The following is a 16423-nucleotide window of genomic DNA, read 5'->3' on the forward strand; positions in this document are numbered from 1 at the left end:
ATCTTCATGTGGAGTCGGCTGAGGAGGAGGAGGGGTGGTGTTACTGTCTCAGGAGTGGCCTCAGTGGAAGAGGGAGAGGAGTTGCCAGGAGAGGCAGGCACACTTAGTGTAACTGTGCATGAACACCTGGTAACTTCTGACTTTCTTGCTTTTTCATTTCTGTAGAAATGTTTTTATACAGTAGCAATCCTTCTTCCACTGTTTGCTTTAGTTTTAGTGCCCCGTCACGAAAGAGTCCATGTCATAAAAGAAGTCAAAAGCAGTCTTGAATAATTGAAACCCTTTTTTCTGTCAGATCGTCTGTTGTCAGTTTGTTTTCTGGCACAGCTGCTTCTGGTGTTTTCTTCCTCATCGTCTGGGACTAGTTCGGAAGCACTTATCTCCATCAAGTTATCTTCTTTTAATTCCTCTGGTGTGATGTCTGTTAGCTCTTAAATTTCTCTAAGGTCTGTGTTTTGAAACCCTTCATCCCTCACCTTTTTTCGATATCAACTCTGTCTTTCAAGATTTCCTTGATTGGCTCTGTCATAAATCCTGTGACATCATACGTGAAATCTGGACACAATTTTCACCAGCAGGAATTTATGGTTTTGGGCTTAAAGGTTTTCACAGCTTTTTCTACAATAACCATGGCATCTTCAGTGGTGAAATTCTTCCAAACATCCATGATGTTGTATCAGAGTTTTCTTCCATAGCATTGATAATCTTTCCCATGGAGTATGAGGCTTAAAGATCCTTATGACTACTGATCTAAAGGCTGAATTGGAGACACTGTATTTGGGGGCAAGTAGACCACTTTGACACTTTTGATGTTGCACTCACAGAGTTCTGGGTAGCCAGAGATATTGTCTAGTATGAAAGGAGCTTTAAAAGGCAGTTTCTTACTGGCAGAACAATTCCTGTATCAAGGACAAAGCATCAGTGGAGCCAGTCCAGAAAAAGGGTTTTCACCCAAGCCTTTTTATTGTACAGTCGAAAGACTGGCAACTAGTGTTTATCTTTCCCCTTCAAGACTCTGGGTTAGCAGCATTATAGATAAAGACAGTCCTGATCATAATCCCGACTGCATTTACACAAAACAGTAGAGTTAGCCTACCCTTCCTGCTTGCAGGGCCACCAAAGATGGACAGGTCATAGTGAAGAGTTGTGACAAAACATGGTCCACTGGAGGAGGAAATCACAACCCACTCCAGTATCCTTGTTGTGAGAACCCCATGAACAGTATGAAAAGGCAAAAAATATGACACTCGAAGATAAGGCCTGCAGGTTGGAGGTGTTCCATATGCTACTGGGGAAGAGTAGAGGGCAATTACTAATAGCTCCAGAAAGAATGAAGTGGCTGGACCAAAGCAGAAATGACGCTCAGTTGTGGATTAGCCCTCAAGTCAACAAAAGAGTCCGAAATGCTGTACCTGGGTGCAATCTCAAAAATGATAGAATGGTTTGTTTCTAAGACAAATCATTCAGCATCACAGTAATCCAAGTCTGAGCCCAGCCACTAATGCCAAAGAAGCTGAAGTTGACTGGATCTTTGAAGACCTAGAAGACCTTCTAGAACTAACACACACACAAAAAGATGTCTTTTTCATCATAGAGGATTGGAATGCAAAGTAGGAAGTCAGGAGATACCCAGAATAACAGGGAAGTTTGATCTTAGAGTACAAATTGAAGCAGGGCAAAGGCTAACCAACTTTTATCAAGAGAACATTCTGATCATAGTAAACATGCTTTTCCAACAACCCCAGAAACCTCTCTACATGTGGACAGAACCAGATGGTCAATACCGAAGTCAGATTGATTATGTTCTTTGCAGCCACAGGTGGAGAAGCTCTATACAGTCCGCAAAAACAAGACCTGGAACTGACTGTTGCTCAGATCATGAGCTCCTTATTGCAAAATGCAGGCTTTAAATTGAAGGAAATAGGGACAACCACTAGACCATTCAGTTACGACCTAAATCAAATTCCTTATGACTGTATGGTAGAGGTGACAAATAGGTTCAAGGGGTTAGGTCTGGTAGACAGAACTATGGATGAAAGTTCATAATATTGTACAAGAAGCAGGGACCAAAACTATCCCAAAGAAAAAGAAGTGGTTGTGTGAAGATACTTTACAAATAGCTAAGGAAAGGAGAGAGCTGAAAGGCAGGATATACCCAAGGAAAAGATATACCTAACTGAGTGCAGAGTTCCAGAGAACAGCAGGGAGAGATAAGAATGCCTTCTTAAGTGAACAGCACCAGGAAACAGATGAAAACAATAGAATGGGAAAGACTAGAGATCTCTTCAAGAAAATTGAAGATATCAAAGGAATGTTTCATGCAGGGATGGGCATGATAAAGGTCAGAAATGGTGCAAACCTGGAAGAAGAGATTGAGAAGAGGTGGCAGGAACACACAGAAGAGCTATAGAAGAAACATGTTAATGAGCTGGATAACCATGATGGTGTGGTCCCTTACCTAGAGCCAGACATCCAGGTATGTGAAGTCAAATGGGCCTTAGGAAGCATTACTATGAACAAAGCTAGTGGAGGTGATGGGATTTCATCTGAGCTATTTAAAATTCTAAAAGAGGATGCTGTTAAAGTGTTGCATTCAATACATTAGCAAAATTTGAAAAGTCATTAGTGGCCACAGGACTGGAAAAGATCAGTTTTTGTTCCATTCCCAAAGAAAGGCAGTGCCAAAGGATGTCCAAACTACTGTGCATTTGCACTCATTTCACATACTAGTAAGGTTATGCTCAAAATCCTTCAAGCTAGGCTTCAACAGTACGTGAACTGAGGACTTTCAGATGCACAAGCTGATTTAGAAAAGGCAGAGGAACCAGAGATCAAGTTGTCAGCATTCGTTGGATCATGGAGAGAGCAAAGGAATTCTAGAAAAACGTCTACTACTTCTTCATTGACTGTGCTAAAGTCTTTGATTGTGTGGATCACAAGAAACTGTGGAAAGTTCTTAAAGAGGTGGTAATACCAGACCACCTTACCTGCCTCCTGAGAAATCTGTATGTCGGTCAAGAAGCAGTAGTTAGAACTGGACATGGAACAGTGGACTGGTTCCAGATCAGGAAAGGATACATCAAGGCTGTATATTGTCACCCTGCTTATTTAACTTCTCAGCAAATTATATCATGTGAAGTGCCAGGCTGGATGACTCACAAGCTAGAATCAAGATTGCCTGGAGCAATATCAACAACCTCAAATATGCAGATGATACCACCCTAATGGCAGAAAGTGAAGAAGAACTAAAGAGCCTTTTAATGAGAGTGAAAGAGGAGAGTGAAAAAGCTGAGTTGAAACCCAGTGTTCAAAAAGCTAAGATCATGGCTTCCAGTCCCATCACTTCATAGCACACAGAAGTGGAAAAAGTAGAAGCAGTGAGAGGTTTGTTTTCTTGGCCTCCAAAATTATTGCAGAGAATGACTACAGTCATGAATTTTAAAGACACTTCCTCCTTGGAAGGAAAGCTATGACAAACCTAGACAGCGTATTAAAAACCAGAGACATCCCTTTGCCGACAAAGGTCCTTATAGTCAAAGCTATGGTTTTTCACTAGTCACGTACAAATGTCAAAGTTGGATCAAAAAAGAAGGCTGAGTGCCAAAGAATTAATGCTTTTCAACTGTGGTGCTGGAGAAGACTCTTGAGAATCACTTGGACAGCAAGGAGATCAAACCCGTCAGTCATAAAGGAAATCAACCCTGAATATTCATTGGAAGGACTGATGCTGAAGCTCCAATACTTTGACCACCTCATAAAGAGCTGACTCGGAAAAGACCCTGATCCTGGGAAGGTGTGAAGGCAAAAGGAGAAGGAGGTGGCAGAGGATGAGATAGTCAGATAGCATCACTGACTCAATGGACATGAATTTGAGCAAACTCTGGGAGATAGTGGAGTGCAGAGGGGCCTGGCATGCTGCAGTCCATGGCGTCTCAAAGAGTCAGACACAGTTTAGCCACCGAACAACAACATCAACATCCCTTCCTGCCTCAAATCCTTATGCTCACATTCTCCTTCAGTGTCCTTTGTGGCATTTTCCCCCCAGAGTAGGGCACATTCGTCTGCATTAAGAACCTGTTCAGACAGCTGTCTTTCTCCACTCTGATTTTCTTAGTGATATCTGGCAACTTGTATGTTGCCTTTTGGTTGGCTGGTGTGTTGCTTCCCCTACTACCTTGACATTTTTTAAGCCAAACCTTTTTTCTAAAATTATCAAACTGTCCTTTGCTGGCCTTAAATTCTCCAGCTTTAGATCCTTCACCTTCTTTTTGCTTTAAGTTGTCATATAATGACTTTGCTTTTTCTTGAATCATTAGAGTCTGTAGGTATGCCTTCCTTAATAGCTATCCTATACCCACATAAAAACTGCATTTTGAAAATGAGATTAAAAGGTATTTCATAAGAAAGGCAAGGTTTTTTATGCCTGCTGGTATCACTGAAGCAATGGCTTCATGGGTTTCTTTTTCTTTTACTACAGTAGTCCTTACTCAAGATTAATTTATCTTGAAATGATGGGCCACTGCAACTGCAGACCCCAATTCTGATAGATATTAAATAATTCAACTTTTTCTTGTAGTATCATGATTTTTTCCCCCATCTTCTTTCTTCCAACATTACTTATAGTACTTTGTATGAGTCTCATGGTTTTATTCATGGTTTACAGAGTTGCACTGAACACAGTGAAAAATATCACTATATAAGAACTGCATGAGATCACTTCATATTGTGATAGGTAATTTACTGAATAGACAGTTGGTTACATGGAGACAGTGACTGGTCACACGTGACAGAAGTCACATGGAGATGATTAGCATCATATGGCATTTAAGGTGAATGCTCTCAACACTTGAGCTTACCACAATAACAACAGGAGGTAACTATGAATTTTTATAGTCCTGTGGTGTTGGAGAAGACTCTTCAGAGTCCCTTGGACGGCAAGGAGATCCAACCAGTCCATCCTAAAGGAGATCAGTCCTGGGTGTTCATTGGAGGGACTGATGCTGAAGCTGAAACTCCAGTACTTTGGCCACCTCATGCAAAGAGTTGACTCATTGGAAAAGACCCTGATGCTGGGAGGGATTGGGGGCAGGAGGAGAAGGGGACAACAGAGGATGAGATGGTTGGATGGCATCACCAACTCAATGGACATGAGTTTGAATAGACTCCGGGAGTTTGTGATGAACAAGGAGGCCTGGCGTGCTGCGATTCATGGGGTCGCAGAGAGTTGAACACGACTGAGCGACTGGACTGAACTGAATAGTATATATTGCAGTTAATTTTATGCAATTACATTGTAATACTGCAACCTTACATTTGTTTACATTTCTGTTGAGTGCAGATACTACCGTATACAGACTATAGGGTTTGTGTGTAAGTTTTGATAAATTTTAACTTTTTATGATAGATTTATATGTCTTAGGTAGTAAATTATAAAAATAGGCTAGTAACTACATGTATTTTATACGTTCATGACATACCTTTTTCTTAATTTTTAAAATATTTCTAGGCTTTTTAAAAATTGTTTATTTATTAAAAACATTTCTCATGTAAGTGGACGTGTGCAGTTCAAACCTGTGTATAGTACTTTTTAATGAAACAATCAGACTGTTGCTTCACAGTCTCACCAACATTCGGCATTGATCACATTTTAACTTTACTGTTTATTGTTGGTATAAAGTAGATTTATACAATATTGTAAAGTAATTAGCCTCCAACTAATAAAAATAAATGAAAAAAACTAAAGTAGATTTAATTTATAATTCCCCAATGACTTGATATTAAGCACTTCTTTCCTTTTGTTCATTGGCAGTTTATTTTTTGTGTGAATTCTTTTCTGGAAGTTGGTGATGGACAGGAAAGTCTGGCATGCTGCAGCCCATGGGGTTGCAAAGAGTCGGACACAACTGAGCAACTGAACTGAACTGAACTAAATTTATTTTTTGTGTGAATTCTTTTACTAATTTTAAGAAGTGTTCTTTTTAATTACTGAATTGTAGAACTTGTTTATATATAAACTTCATATTTTTAGAGTATAGGTTAACATGTTTTAACATGTGTATACTCGAAAATACCACCACTCCTGAAATACTAAACATGTCTATTACCACCAAAGTTTTCCATTTTAATCCCTTCTGCTCATCACTAGGCAACCACTGTTGTTTCCCTATACATTTGCATTTTGTAGGGTTTTATATAAATGAAGAAGTACAGTATGCATTTTTTATCTGACTTACTTCACCCAAAATGATTATTTTGAGATTCATCCATGTTGTAGTTGGCATGAATAATTCATTCATTTTTGTTGCTCAGCTGATTTCTCTTATATGGACATATCACAGTTTGTTTATATCCTTATCTGTTGATGGATGCTAGATTGTTTTCCAGTTTTTGGCAATTACAAATAAAGATGTGTTGAAAATTAATGCACAGGTCTTTGTGGTTTTATTTGCATTTAAAAAATGGTAATTGATGTTGACCATCTTTTTATCTTGTTGTCTGCCTCTCTAAATGTTCTTTGGTAACGTGTCTATTCAGAAGATTTGTCCATTTTAGCATTTGGTTGTTTGGTTTCTTATTATTGCATTTTGAGAGTCTTTGTGTGTTTGTATGTAAGTCCTTTATCAGATACGTGATTTGCTAACATTTTCTCCCCCTCTCTGATTCCCCCAGCCCCAGCTTTTCTTATGTCCCAATACTAGGGTGAAATTTTCATTAAGTATGATCCTGACTGTGGCTATTTTATACATATTTTATATCAGTTTGAGAAAAATTTCTTCTATTTGTCGTTTTCTGAGAGTTTCTGATCCTGAATGGGTATTGAATTGTATTGTTTTCTACATCTTAAAACACATTTATGTTTCTCTACATATCCTGGAATAGAGTCAAAATTTCTCAATATGGTCACACATTACAGATTCTTCCAGTTAGAGGTGCAGTCTCTTTCCCTACCTTATAAATCTTGGCTGGCCTTGTCACTTTCTTTAACCAACAGAAAATTCTATTAAAGTGTTATTGAAACTACTAAGCAAGGGCACAAGAGGCCTTGTAGCTTCTGTTTTTCATTGTCTTGAGCTCTGAGACCACTTGCTGTGAAGAAAGCCCATCTAGCCTTCTTGAGGATAGAAGCCTATATGGAGAGCCCAATCATCCCAGTTTCCCCACCCCTGACCCCAACTAAGACAGGTCCCCTAGCCAACCCACCAGCTGATACAGCTACATGAATAAGTCCAGGAGATGTCAGTGGAAGAACTGTCCATTGAACCCACAGAATCATGAAAAATCATAAATGACTGTTGTTTCCAGTTCAGTTCAGTCGCTCAGTCGTGTTTGTCTCTGCAACTGCATGGACTGCAGCACGCCTGTTTTCCCTGTCCAACGCCAACTCCCAGAGCTTGCTCAAACTCATGTCCATGGAGCCAGTGATGCCATTCAACCATCTCATTCTCTGTTGTCCCCTTCTCCTCCTGGAAGTGACATGGAAATGACACTAGAAAAGTCCAGACTATATATCTGTGTAAATCTCACACAGTGTAATAAATAAGTGTCTAAAACAGCAGTCGCCTTCTGTCGACAAAGGATGAAAGGGGATGACAGAAGGGAACTGTTTTCAGTTCAGTCCAGTCACTCGGTCATGTCCAACTCTTTGCAACCCCATGGATTGCAGCATGCCAGGCCTCCCTGTCCATCACCAACTCCTGGAGCTTACTCATACTCATGTCCATTGAGTTGGTGATATCATCCAACCATCTCATCCTCTGTCGTCCCCTTCTCTTCCCGCCTTCAATCTTTCCCAGCATCAGGGTCTTTTCCAATGAATCAGTTCTTTGCATCAGGTGGCCCAAGTATTGGAGTTTCAGCTTTATCATCAGTCCTTCCAATGAATATTCAGGACTGATTTCCTTTAGGATGAACTGGTTGGATCTCCCTGCTGTCCAAGGGACTCTCAAGAGTCTTCTCCAACACCACAATTTTTCGGCGCTCAGCTTTCTTTATAGTCCAACTCTCACATCCATACATGTCTACTGGAAAAACCATAACTTTGGCTAGACGGACCTTTGTTGGCAAAGTAATGTCTTTGCTTTTTAATGTGCTGTCTATGTTGGTAATAACTTTTCTCCCAAGGAGTAAGCATCTTTTAAATGGCTGCAGTCACCATCTGCAGTGATTTTTGGACCCCCCAAAAAATAAAGTTTGTCATTTTTTCCACTGTTTCCCCATCTGTTTGCCATGAAGTGATAGGACTTCATGAAGTGATGGGACTTCATGAAGTGACTTTTGTTTTAGACCCTGATTTATTAAACTGAGATTTACACAGATATATAGTCTTGGACTTTTCTAGTGTCATTTCCATGCTGCCTATTTCTTTGTCAGTCCTTCCCATCAGAGTAAATGATATTTCAGTTACCCTGTTGTTCAAGTCAGAAACTAAATCACCACCATTGCCACCTTCTCCCCTCCCTGTGCCTTGGTCACCTGATTCCAAGAACCAGCTCATTTTAAAAGTCCCTGATGCTGGGAAGATTGAGGGCAGGAGGAAAAGGGGGCGACAGAGAATGAAATGGTGGGCTGACATCACTGACTCAATGGACATGAATTTGAGCAAACTCCAGGAGATAGTGAAGGACAGGGAAGCCTGGCGTGCTGTGGTCCATATGGTGGCATAGAGTAGGACAGGACTGAGCAACTGAGCAGTCCGTCCCTATATCCAGCTATCACTTGATCCCTTTCATTCTTGCTCCAAAATGTATGTCAAAACTGTCTAATCCTCTCTATCTCCACACTGCCTGAGTTTAAATCTCCTTCATCTCTTCTTTTGTTGGAATTATTGTAACTGTATCCAATTCATCGGCCATTTTCTCTGATCCATTTTCTACCAGGTAGACTGTGTGTGATGTTAATCATATCTTGACTTTCCATTGTACTTAATAGATTCTGTGGCATTTATGATGTATGATATGGTAACTTCCTACCTCTTCAGTCTCAACATATACCATTCTCCACCTTCCTTACTAGGCTCCAGTCATGCTGGCCTTTTAACAGTTTTCAGAACTCATTTTTCATAAGCCTTTTTGCCTGACTGGCTCTGTGTAGTAGGTGATTAGTGCTCCCCGCTACCCTCTGGGGGATTAAAAAAAAAAAAAAGATATGTGCAACCTCAGAATGTAACCTTACTTCAAATAAAGGTTTTAGCAGATGTAATTAAGATAAGGGTCTCAAAGTGAGATCATCCTGGATTAGGTTGAGTCCTAAATCAAATGATAAGTTTTTTTATTAGACACAGAAAAGGAGAAAACGCAGAGGGACCCAAGGAAGAAGGTCATGTGATGATGGAGACAGAGGTTGGAATTACACTGCCACAAGCAAAGAACACCAGGAGCTACTAGATACTGGTAGAGGCAAAGGAGGATCCGCTCTTGGAGCCTTCAGTGGGAACATTGTCCTGCTAACATCTTGAGTTCAGACTGCTGGCCTTCAGAACTGTGAGAGAATAAGTTTCTGTTGTTTTAAACCACCAAGTTTGTGGTAATATGTTATGGCAGCCTGAGGACACTATGCTGTCTCATCCTTTAAGTCTCAGCCCCTGGGAGATACTTTTGATGATAGACCCATCTAAAGCTAAAGTATTCTCCTTTTATGTCATCTTAATTTCTTATAAATTGTTAATATTCATATGATTTAAAATGATTTTTTATATTGAAAAATCACTGTGGGCTGAAATTGTGAGCAGTTTTGAACATTAGATTTCTTTTTTTATTGTTTGCTTAATTCTATGCCTAATTTAAAAATCAAGTAATAGATAGTTCTTTGATCCTTTATGAGCCTAAGTTGCTTTGATAAAGAGATTGTGAGTCATTATGTTTTGTTTTAAAATTAATTTATTAATACATAATTTAAAGGTTGGTAATAGAGATTGTAAAATAGTTTTTCTCAAATGTTCATTGTTTTGTTTTTTTTTTTACAGTTTCTGTTATTAAATCTACAGCAGTTATTTCTTTAAAAGTAACAGAAATCGATTTAACTATGGGATAACACTGTTTAATAGTAACACATTCAGCCTTGAGGCCAAAGAGTTTGAAAAATGAAGTTATAAAATTTATTAATATGTGGTTAAACACTAAAATTTTTACCTGTAATGTATTTGTCAAATCATTGTGCTTTACTTCAGTTAGAGAATTTACATTTTACTTACATGATTTTTAATAACAAAATCCTATTTGGTATAAACAAAATTACATATAGACAAACGCTTTCTATTGTATTTAGAGCTGTTGTATATGGGGTGATTGATAGCACACAATAGATTGTATTAATGTAAAGATCTGTTTTTACTACCTGACTAACCAATTGTCAGGGAGAACTGACTTCTAAACTTGAGAATTTAAAGAATGACCAAAGAAAGAAGGGGAAAGGGATGGGAGGAAGTGGAATTTCATGAGAAAGATAGAGATGTGAATACTTTCTTACCTGACTGTGTAGTCTGTTCTCCACTATACAGCTGTATTCTTAAGAAACTCAATGAACCAAAAATTATGTTACCACACCTATTAATTTGATGTGGATGAGAAGGATAATGATTTAAGACTAGCAAGCTCAATTTTCCTATGGCAGTTTCTATAATAAAGAAATCTTAATAGCACCTTAGAATGTAAACATTATATAAACCTGAATAGTTGTTATTGTAGAGTGGTTAAATAAAGGTTCGACTGTGGGGTTAGTCAATCAGTAGGAATGCTTTTAGCACCAAATAACAGAAGGTCCTATAACAGTGGGTTAATAAACAAACAAGTTTCTTCCCTATCACCATCCCTGTCTTTTTCCCTGCCAGCGCAGGAAAACTAGAGTTGGGCAGCTGCTGGTGAAAGTTGAGTGTCTCACAGATGACTGTTAGTATATTTTTTCTTACTTGTTGTGGGGAGTTGGGGGAGGAGTGGGGGGGGTGGCGGGGTTCATTTCAGATGGTAAAGAAGTAACATTTGTTTCGAAAAGCAAAACTTATACCACAGCTTCTGCTTATATCTCATGGACCAGAATTTTGCCGTGTATCTATTTTTGCCTGGAAGGTGGCTAGGAAGAACTGGATTGAGAATGGAAATTGGGCCAGCCAACTAGCAGTATCAGACAGATTAACTGATTAAAAAAATTTTTTTTAATGGCTTCCCTGTTGGTTCAGATGATAAAGCATCTGCCTGCAATGTGGGAGACTCGGGTTCGATCCCAGGGTTGGGAAGATCCCCTGGAGAAGGAAGTAGCAACCCACTCCAGTACTCTTGCCTGAAAAATCCCATGGACGGAGGAGCCTGGTAGGCTACAATCCATGGGGTCACAAAGAGTCGGACACGATTGAGCGACTTCACTTTTTTCACTACAGTTGATTTACAGTGTTGTTAGTTTCATGTGTATAGCACAGTGATTCAGTTTACATATTTATATATGATTCTTTTTCAGGTTCTTTTCCCTTATAGGTTATTATAAAGTGTACAATATAGTTCCCTGTGCTATACAGTAGATCCTTGTTGTTTGTATATTTTATATGTAGTAGTGTGTGTCTGGAAATCCCAAACTCCTAATTTATCTCTCCCCATTATGTCGTCTTTGGTAACCATGTTTGTTTTCTGTGTATGTGGATCTATTTCTGTTTTGTAAATAAGTTCATTTGTATCATTTTTTAAAGATTCCCCATATAAGGGATATCATATGATATTTGTCTTTCTCTGGCTTACTTCACTTATTATGATAATTTCTAGGTCTATCCGTGTTGATGGAAATGGCATTATTTCATTATTTACTGTGGATGTGTAATAGTTCATTATCCATTCTTTATCCATCCAACTGTCAGTGGACATTTAGTTTGCTTCCATGTCTTGGCTATTGTAAATTGTGCTGCTGTGGACATTGAGGTTCATGTGTTTTTTTCAAATTATAGTTTTCTACAGATATATGCCCAGGAGAGAAATTTCTAAATCATATGGTAATTCTATTTTTAGTTTTTGTAAGGAACCTTCATACTGTTCTCCATAGTGGTTGTACCAATTTACATCCCCACCAACATTATAGGAGGAGGAGGGTTCCTTTTTCTCTACACCCTCCCCAGCGTTTATTGACAATAGATTTTTTGATGTTGATCATTCTGAGTAGTATGAGTGATACCTCATTACAGTTTTGATGTGCATTTCTCTAATAATTAGCAATGTTGAGCACTTTTTCTTGTGTTTGTTGGCCAACTGTATGTCTTCTTTGGACAAATGTCTGTTTAAATCTTCTGCCCATTTTTTGTTTGGGTTGTTTGGTTTTTTGATATTGAGCTCTGTGAACTGTTCATATATTTTGAAAGTTAATCCCTTGTTGGTTGCATTGCTGTAAATGTTTTCTCCGATTCTGTGGGTTGTCTTTTTGTTTTTGTTGGTAGTTTCCTTTGCTGTGCAGAGCTTTTAAGTTTAATTAGGTCCCATTTGTTTATTTTTGCTTTTATTTCCAGTACTTCAGGAGATAGATTCAAAAAGATACTGCTGTGATTTATGTCAAAGAGTATTCTATGTTTTACTTTAGGAGTTTTATACTATATGGACTAACATTGTGGTCTTTAATCCATTTTGAGTTTATTTTTGTATATGATGTTAGAGAATGTTCTGATTTTGTCCTTTTGCATGTAGCTAACTGTCCTGTTTTCCCAGCACCACTAACTGAAAAGCTGTCTTTTTTCCATTGTATATTCTTGCCTCCTTTGCAGATAGAGTGATTTTTAATCTAAACTCTGCTATTTTTTAACTGTGTAACAATGGCAAGTTACTTAGCCTTTCTAAACCAGAATTTTTTTATCCATAAAATGAGGATGAAGAAGATGATTATTGTTCTTAAAATACTACTCCTTTTCCTCCTACTCCTGTTAAAATGAGATAAGTGAAAGTGTTAGTAGCTCAGTCATGTCCAACTCTTTGTGACCCCATGGACTGTAGCCCACCAGACTCCTCTGTCCATGAAATTCTCCAGGCAACAATACCTGAGTGAGTAACCATTCTCTTCTCCAGGGCATCTTTCCGACCCAGGGATTGAACCCAGGTTGCTTCCCTTGTGGCTTAGCTGGTAAAGAATTCGCCTGCAATGTGGGAGACCTGGGTTCAATCCTTGGGTTGGGAAGATGCCCTGGAGAAGGGAAGGGCTACCCACTCCAGTATTCTGGCCTGGAGAATACCATGAACTGTATAGTCCTTGAGGTCTCAAAGAGGCAGACACGACTGAGCAACTTTCTCTTTCACTTCTGAATTGCAGGCAGATACTTTACTGTCTGAGCCACCAGGCTTTACTGTCTTATTTCACCAAAATGAGATAAAATACATAAAAATATGAGTAATCTGTAAGTCAAGAGAATTAATACTCATGAGATACTATTTCTGATTATATCATCATCTTTCATGTTAGCACCAACTTCATTCTTTTATTTTATTGAGGTAAAAGTCATATAACATAAAATTAACCATTTTTAAGTGTTCAAATACACAGTGTTGTACAACTGTCATTTCTACTTAGTTTTTTTCATTACCCTATAAGAAAACCTGGTACCAATTAAGCATTCTCTCCTTTCCCTGTAACCCAGCTCCTGGTGACTAATGATGTTGAACATCTTTTCATGTACCTGTTGGCCATTTGTTTATCTTCTTTGGACAAAGAGCTATTGAGGTCCTTTGCCCATTTTTAAATTAGGTTGTCTTTCTTTTTTTCATCGAGTTGTACAAATTCCTTATATATTCTCAATACTAAGCCCTCATCAGATAAGTATCTGCAAGTATTTTCTCCCATTCTGTAGATTGTCTTTTTACTTTTTTGATAGTGCCTTTTGATGCACAGAACTTTAATTTTGATACAGTCCAGTTTATTTTATATTCTGTTGCTAGTACTTTTGGAGTCATATCTCAGAATTCCATTGCCAAACCAGAGTCATAAAGATATACCCCTATTTTTGTCTTAAGAGTTTTATAGTTTTATATCTTACCTTTATGTCTTATATTTGATTGTAAAGGATCGATTTTGAATGATTTTGGTTACATTTTGAGTCAGTTTTTGTGTTTGGTACAAAGTAAGGTCATCCACTTCATTCTATTCTCCTTTATCATGAGTATTACCCATTATTACGTAGCATGAAGCCACTGCAAGATAACAATTGAGTTGTTGTCTAAATAGCTTTCTGCCCATGTATTTGACTATTAGTAATTTCCTTCTTAATTTTTATAATTGAAAACAGTCTGCATAATGTAAAATATGTTCCCTAAGTAACTGATCCCATTTTATTCTGTGTATAGTTAGAAAACTTGAGCTTCATTAGACATGTCTGTGGTAGGTCTGAGTTTTTTAATTTATAAAATTGGCAGGGGTGACTGGTAAATCTTTTTTCTAGGTTAAAATTTTATCACTGATTTTGAACATTGAATTTATTAGTGAAGTATAGTCATTGAGAATATGTAACTGTTACTTTTGTATTCTAATTTTGTATTCTCATTTATTTGATTATTCATAGCCTATTATCTTTTATTAAATGCTATTCCTTGATTGGAAGTTATCTCATTAGTCCATTTTTTCCCCTCCTTCATCTACATTGTTCAGAATAATGTAGTTTCCTGGGTGAAAGCGGTGATGTTACGGTAGCCTGGTTGTTACATGCTATCCTTTCACATTAACAACAACAACAAAAAATCTGTTGGTGTGGGATGGACAGGATGAACCTTATTCAGTCCATTGTCCAAGATTTTAATTATTCAAGTTGTCTAACCATTTGTTTTAAGTGGAGGAGGATATAATTTGGTTGTTCCTTTTTGTAGTACTTGATTCTGAAGCTTGAAAGGCCTGCTATAGTCCAGAATATCACGTTTGGAAAATATGAAAAAACTCATGTCTGCAATTTGAAGAAATTTAAAGTCTTTGGTGGAATGAATGAGGAAAACATGACAGAGCTGTTGTCCAGGTGGGTTATGATTCTGGGGAGGAAAGCGCTGTCTTCTGAATGTAGTCTTAGTTTAGTCTCTGTGTAGCTAAATCTTCATGGCCTGATATTTCTTACAAGGGAGAAAAGAATACTTCTACTATTTTATTTCTAGTGCCTTATTTTAAAATTGTGGCTTGAGTTAACTTTTTTCCACCGGGATACTAGTTTAATGTTGTTACCAAAGCAGAAAGAATAAAATTTGCATTATTTTTCTACTTCTTATTCTTAAGTCTTATTTTTAAAATGTTAATGACTTCAGATACACTTTTGAGCTATAATTGAAATCTTTGCTGTAACCCTTGCTATAAAAATATAAAATCTGTTGAAAACGTTAAGGTTGATTGCCCTGAGCGTTTAGTATAAATTGGAGACTAAACAGTAAAATTGTGTGGTCGCACCTAGTGCAGAGCATACCTCTTGACAAAGAAGAGAAAAGATCAAAGTGTGAATCACTCAGTCGTGTCCAGCTCTTCACAGCCCCACAGACTACAGCCCACCAGGCTCTTATCTGTCCATGAAATTCTTCAGGCAAGAATACTGAAGTGAGTAGCTATTCCTTTCTCCGGGGATCTTTCCTACCCAGAAATTGAACCCAGGTCTCCCGCATATGTTTTACCAGCTGAGCCACCAGAAAGCCCCACCTCTTGGAAGGAACTCAGTAAATTTGAGTTTTGACAGCCTAGACCACCAGGAATGAATGTTAATTTGCCCTCTAGATGATGAAAAATGGGTTAGAAAATGGAGTGGACAAATGAAATCATGCAGTTTTAGAATATATTTGTGACATGGTGTGTCCCATTAGCACAGTATTTGTAAGTATTATTACATCTAGAGTGCTTTGATTTAAGCCATGAAAGTATATCAGTTGAATATAAGGCAGCCTGAAGGTAAGTGACTTTTCCATAAATACTTGAGTCAGTCCTAAGTTGTTTAAGTATAGAAATTATATTAATTTCTTTTTATATAGGATAAACTGGATGCTATTAAACCAACAGAGTAAGGTTGTCTTTGAAAATTTATTGAGCTATAAAAAGGAACATTGGCATCTCAGTCAGAATTTAATGACTTAATTCTTTGACAAATTCAAATGTCTGGCTCTATTTGGGTTGTAAGATATGAGTATGAATTGTTTTGCAATTTTCTTACTGCTTGAATATTTTATATTGTATTCAGTACTTCGCTGGTGGCTCAGACAGTAAAGTGTTTGCCTACAATGTGGGAGACCTGGGTTCAGTCCCTCGGTCAGGAAGATCTACTGGAGAAGGAAATGGCAACCCACTTCAGTATTCTTGCCTGGAAAATCCCATGGACGGAGGAGCCTGGTAGGCTACAGTCCATGGGGTCGCAAAGAGTCGAACACGACTGAGCGACTTCACCTTCTTTCTTTCTACACAAAGGACACTGGGTCTTGTCACACATTTTCATGCACTGTAGTCACATTCTTTAACA

The 16423-nt window shown here is 38.1% G+C and overlaps 1 protein-coding gene across 2 annotated transcripts in view; it reads left to right on the forward strand.

Moving 5' to 3' along the window:
• The window catches only part of MKLN1 (muskelin 1), a 377600-nt gene that overhangs the window by 244520 nt on the left and 116657 nt on the right, over positions 1–16423 (forward strand). For both annotated transcript variants that reach the window (XM_061165822.1, XM_061165821.1), the window contains one exon: positions 14811–14953. In XM_061165822.1, the coding sequence (XP_061021805.1) occupies positions 14811–14953 (143 nt within the window). The remainder of the gene's footprint in view (positions 1–14810; positions 14954–16423) is intronic.

This window comes from Dama dama, chromosome 18 (genome assembly GCF_033118175.1).
Source record: "Dama dama isolate Ldn47 chromosome 18, ASM3311817v1, whole genome shotgun sequence".
Taxonomy (NCBI): Eukaryota; Metazoa; Chordata; class Mammalia; order Artiodactyla; family Cervidae; genus Dama; species Dama dama.